The sequence below is a fragment of the Hemiscyllium ocellatum genome, chromosome 1 (genome assembly GCF_020745735.1).
Source record: "Hemiscyllium ocellatum isolate sHemOce1 chromosome 1, sHemOce1.pat.X.cur, whole genome shotgun sequence".
In the NCBI taxonomy this organism is placed as follows: domain Eukaryota; kingdom Metazoa; phylum Chordata; class Chondrichthyes; order Orectolobiformes; family Hemiscylliidae; genus Hemiscyllium; species Hemiscyllium ocellatum.
The window spans coordinates 95,197,765-95,203,764 of NC_083401.1; the positions used below are offsets into that span (position 1 = coordinate 95,197,765).

The 6,000-nt window shown below is 38.2% G+C and overlaps 1 protein-coding gene across 1 annotated transcript in view; it reads left to right on the forward strand.

Moving 5' to 3' along the window:
• The window catches only part of kdr (kinase insert domain receptor (a type III receptor tyrosine kinase)), a 74,117-nt gene extending 68,916 nt beyond the window's left edge, over positions 1-5,201 (forward strand). The window contains exon 30 of the mRNA XM_060824141.1: positions 2,863-5,201. Coding sequence (XP_060680124.1) covers positions 2,863-3,061 — 199 coding nt within the window. The 3' untranslated portion in view covers positions 3,062-5,201. The remainder of the gene's footprint in view (positions 1-2,862) is intronic.
• The last annotated feature ends 799 nt before the right edge of the window (positions 5,202-6,000 follow it).

A 6,000-nucleotide genomic window follows, 5' to 3' on the forward strand; every position in this document is an offset into this window, starting at 1 on the left:
AAATGACAAGCAGATTCATAGGGCTGAATGGTCTAATTCTGCTCCTGTTTCTTCTGGTCCTATACTGTTGTCATAGTAGTTAAGAATGTGCAGGTTAGAAACTAAGCCTAGGTATCTAGAGTTCAATCTTCATGTCAGAATTTTCTGAATGGCCTGTTAGTGTCAGAAACTCTATTGTTCTCAGATGTGCCTACGAAGAAATGAACTGTTGGGATTTACTGTGGTGAGGACTTTGAACATCAGTATTCCCACTGACTGCCCTTCACTGTGTGTGCAATTGGGAGAAATACATCTGGTTAAACCAGATAGCACTAGAAATGAGGTTTACTGAGGGGGCTCAAGCTGATAACAAGGCTTGAATTGCTGAAATAAGAAGGCAGTTTCACATTTTAAAGTTGTGTTAGATTTGGAAGCACCTACATTGGACTTTCAACACTTTTTACATGATAGGCATTCTTGATTGCACCCTTACTGAAATAGACACTCACCGTGTACAGTCTAATTAGAAACTCCCACTGACTCTGGAATATTTGTCGGGATCAAAAGCTTATGCTCTTGGAGCCTAAATCTTAAAATAAGGTCTGGGATCAATGGCCTTCTGAATTTCAAAAATTGCAACCGTAAGAGTATAAGATATAGAAATAGAATTAGACCATTTTGCTTCTCCACAATTTAATCATGAATAATATGTTTCTCAACTGTATTCTTTTGCCTTTTGCATGTAATCTTTGATCCCTTTACCAATAAAGAACCTATCTATCTCTGTCTTAAATACACTCAATTGCTTAGCCTCCACAGCCTTTTATGGCAATGAGTTCCACAGAGTTGCCACCCTCTGACTCATCTCAGTTCCAAAGGGTCGTCCATCACTCTGAGGCTGTGTCCTTGAATCCTAGTCTCTCCTATTAGTGGAAACATCTTCTCCATATCCACTCTCCCAAGACCTCTCAATATTCTGTAAGTTTCAATTAGATCCCCGTCCCTCCCCACTCCTTCTAAACTTCATTGAATATAGACCCAGGGCCCTCAACTGCGCTCCTTCATCCCTGGCATCATTTTTGTGAACCTCCTGTGGACCCCTATAAAGCCCATATATCCTTCCTTATATTACAGGGACCAAAACTTCTCACAATATTCCAAATGCAGGTAACCAGAGCCTTGTACTATCTCAGCAGTACATCCCTGTTCTTGTATTCTAGCTGTCTTGAAATGAATGTTTGCATTGCATTTGCTTTCTTAACTACCAACTAAGAATCCTGAACTAGGCCTCCCAAGTTTCTCTGTACTTCAGATGTCCAAAGCCTTTTCCCATTTAGAAAATAGTCTATACCTTTACTCTCCCTGCCAAAGTGCATATTCTCACATTTTCCCACATTGTATTCCATCTGTCAGTTCTTTGCCCACTCTCCTATCTTTCCCAAGTTCTTCTGCATTGTCCTTGCTTCCTCAACACTATCTTTTCCTCCAGCTATCTTTGTATCATCTGCTAACTTAGCAAGAATGCCCTCAGTTCCTTCATCCAGATTGTTAATGTGTAACACGTCAAGTCGTAGTTCCAACACGGACCCCTGAGGCAAACAAAAAATGATGAAAATCACAATGAGTCAGCCAGGATCCGTGGAGAGAGAGCAAGTAAACATCTCAAGTCCAGATGACTCTTTATCTGAGCAGGAAGTCTATGGAACTCACTAGTCAGCAGTTACCATCCTGAAAAAGTCCCACTCTCTGCCTTCTGCCAGTCAGCTAGTCCTCTATCTGTGCCAATACCTTGCCCATAACACTCTGAGCTCTTAGCTTGTTTATCAGCCTCCTCTGCAGCACCTTGTCAAAGGCCTTTTGGAAATTCCATTGTAACTATTGCATCCTATTAATTTGATTTATCCTCTATCATTTAAAGATTGCTATTTTTTCATACTGACTCTAACATTTTGCAAACAGTAACTCACCTTTATTTTACTGATATATAACTATATCTACATTTTGGGATAAGGCCGCACGATAAAAATTATGTGAATCTGCAAATTTTCACATCTTATACAAACAGTTATCTGACTGAAGCACTACTAGGTTAGGTACAATGCAGCAGATGAAATAAAAGTAATAAACAAAAATAACAGTTGAGAGTTCGAAGTTCTGTCTTTATACGCTGGGCTCATCAGTGCTCAGGCCTCAACTCCAATTGGTGCTTGATTTTTCCTTTGGGCGAATTCTTGGGGAGGCCTGCAGTTCGGAGCTGGGTATTATTTTTCATTCTTCCATGGGCTTGATGCTGCCCCAAGAAGTCTGAAATGGCAATGACATTTGTGTAAAGTCATGCTGCACACCTTTAGACTTGAGCGCAGTACAAGTAGACAACCACCAGATATATTCCTAAAACTGTTGTGCCTCATGTTTTGAAATTATTCAACAATCATACCTTTGGAACAGTTTTTCACTTAGATTTTTATTATGTCATTTTTTTTTAGAATAGATCTTTAGCTTGATGCCTTTTTGTCTGTTTAGAATTGAAGTTTTGCATCATATCCATTTGAGGTACTTTGCCTGAGCTATACACCAGTGAACTGCAGGAATCAAGGGAACTCCTTCGGGATTTTTCTATTGCCCTTAAGTAAAATGGAATGGGCAAAGCTGCTGAGACTGAATTGTTGGAGGACTGTGTGGCCTAGTGCATATCAGAGGAGTTTTGTAGATGATCATGTAGTATAAACAACATCCATTTGTTCAGCTACCTTTGCCCAGGCAAAGCTGATTGCATTACAACTTACTTACAAGCCAAAGTAGACTTCCTCAACTGTAATTTTGTATTTGCACTATTTCTAAATGATGCACCTAAATGGTAAAATATATCTTGTTTATCCACAGTGCTTTAATCCCTAGCAAAAGTAAAGAGTCTGTGTCATCAGATGGCTCCAACCAGACAAGTGGCTACCAGTCAGGTTACCATTCTGACGACACTGACACGGTTCCTTATCCGAATGAAGAAGCAAAAACCAAGGATAATTACTGCACCTTCCCGACCGATTACAACCTTGTCATTCGATATAGCGCTCCGCCTGTTTAAGAATTCACTTCAACACTCAGAGGATGCCAGCTTGTAGCAAATTCACCAAAGCCTTAACTGAATAAAGTTACCACATATTTTATCTAAAATATTGTCAAAATATGAACTTTGTTCTAAACAATGGAACTGTTATTCAGATTGACACGAGGTATCTTTATATTTCAGATGAGAGCAGTGGAGTAACTTGTGGTCAATAATACACCTACTGCTAAACTAACTCCACTTTGTTCTTGTAAATACAGCTTTGGCTGTCCAATACATAGACCGTCACCCAACACACATGAAATAAACAAGGCTTTCAGAATTGATCTTTAGAAAAAGTGACAAACTTTGACAGTTACATTGATGTTGGTCATCACTTCCCACAAGACATTGCATCAAGTTGTCTATCAAACTTCAAACAATTCGAGGCTGAGGAAAGGCAACAGTTAAATGAAACACTGCACAATTGAAAGTTACTTAGTAACTTAAGACAGGGTTCCTAATAGAAAATGAAACTGTCTGAATGTATAAATCCTATATTGTCATATTTCATCTCTGTTCAATGGATAGCTCTCGAGTTAGACATTTGTATGTGTGCAGAGAGAGTGTGAGAGAGGAAGTATAGATCGGCACCTATTTATAGCACCTGAGTGTTGAATGCATTTTCACAAATAAATGTAATATATTGAACACAGATAATAAGATACAAATAATTGAAGAGTATGCTGTATGCTGTACATGTCCTTACTGCCAGATCAAGGAATGTTGGATTGAAGGGGGTAAACAGTAAACCAAGGAAGGTTCATTTGGTGGTACATACACTGTTTCCCGAGTGGCAATCAAAGTAAAATGCTTCCAAAAAAACACATGTAAGCATTGAACTGGAAATGAGAGAAGATTGTGCTTTTATAATATATATATATAGATCAAAATACAGTCCTTTTACTACTTTTGAATGTGAATATTCAGAGTCTTTGTTATGGTTTGCACAATCACCATGGAATAGACCCAAAATGTGATCAGTGTACTATTTCTTAAAGGCAAGGTTCTTTATAACAAAATTACTTTATAAGGAGTGAATATTTGAAAGGCTTTTCATTTTAGCTTGTGTTCCCTCTTTAGTTTTCCGAAAGTGAAATATTTCGAAAGATACAGTATTACAGATGAATAAACATCTGCTCTAGGCAACTTGTACTTTTGTAAAATACATATATTATGTTTTTGCAGTTACTTAGATTTGTATCCAGTTTTTCAACAATAAGCTTATAGGAAACCAATGTCTTATAGTAGAATCATTTGGTGATGTTAAAGGGAATTAATTGAAGTTGTAAACTTGCTTGCTGGACTAAACTTTAAATTGAGAGGATCAAGTGGTTCATTTGACCAGTTTTTCTACCTATCTCTTGAATATTGTGATTTTGGACATTGCACTTCTAGATGGAACATACAGACAATACCAAAAGTTTACTTCTCACACTAATCTGCTACTCGATGACCTGAATGCACTGGTATTTTTGCAACCAGTTAATTTAGCACTATGGTTATTCCCATTTCCACAGCAATGTACTGTTTTTAAGACCATAAAGGAAAGGAGTAATCCCTCAAGCCTTCTCTGCCATTTGATTCAATCAAGGCTGAATCTGCCCCATAGTCAGATGATGAAAATCGATTTCAATGCAAGCCAGGTATTGAGGTGAGAGATTAGGTGAATTGGCCATGCTAAATTGCCCATAGTGTTAGGTGAAGGGGTAAATGTAGGAGTATGGGTCTGGGTGGTATACGCTTCGGCAGGTCGGTGTGGACTTGTTGGGCCAAAGGGCCTGTTTCCACACTGTAAGTAATCTAATCTGTAAGTAATTCACCACAATTGGTTTTCTGCCTGACAGTTAAATTTATTTCCCTAGGCTTCAGTTAGTTCATTTGTTAGTAGCATAATTCTGATCCACAATAACTTGCCCAGGTTTACAACTGAAAATTTGGTGTCCTCAATGTTGTGTAAACGTTTGAGCTAAATACACACTTGTAGCTCAAAAAGTGTTTTGTGTTGCCTGTAAATAAAGTATTTTGTCTATATATGTTTTTTTAGACTTCTTAGGAATTGAACAATGTGTAAAAGGTTCACTTCTGCAATTTATTTTTAATAAACATTTTTTATATATTTGAAGATTTTGTGATTACATTCCCAACGTTTTGGCTTTTGGATTATTGTATAACAGGTTAATCTAAATATTCTCATCGACACATGATAATTGGATATCAAAACTGCCAGGCTAAAATGTTCGGAGTCCCTTTCCCTGTCAATGTGATGATTTTCGCCAGATTTCCACAAACTTGGGTCGACTTGAGAGTCTTTTCCTGATTCTGGGATTCTCAGCTTTATTCATGGGTTGTCTGATTTTTGAGAGATTCTTCTAAAGGTTCAGGTGGTTTGGATCATGAGTCCACACTCAACAATCTCTTCATGGTCAGCTGAATCATGAAGAAAGACCTGGCCTATTCCTCCACTAGCTCCATGGAGTAAGGCTAGGTTCTTAAAGGATCATGTTCACTGCACATTGAAGGTATCATATACCATAAACCGTAGGCTGCATGAGAAACCCTTTGGCAGATAAGTTCAGAAGGTATACCTCAAGTCTGATGGAGTACTGTTTGCACACCAAACAACCTCTTGGCCACTCATGCCTCCTTGCCAAGGTTTGGCACTTCCATGCCCATTCACACAATATACACTGTTCAGTGAATCACATGCAACTAACTCAATAGGATTCATGACACCTCAGATACTGAAGCAGTCCATGTTCTAATGCAACAAGACTTGGATGATACTCAGACTTGGGCTGAAAAGTGATAAGTAACATTCATGCCACACAAATGCCAGGCAATGACCATTACCAATAAGAGACAATCTAAACATCATGACATAAAATTCAATGATATTATCATCACCATCACCATCC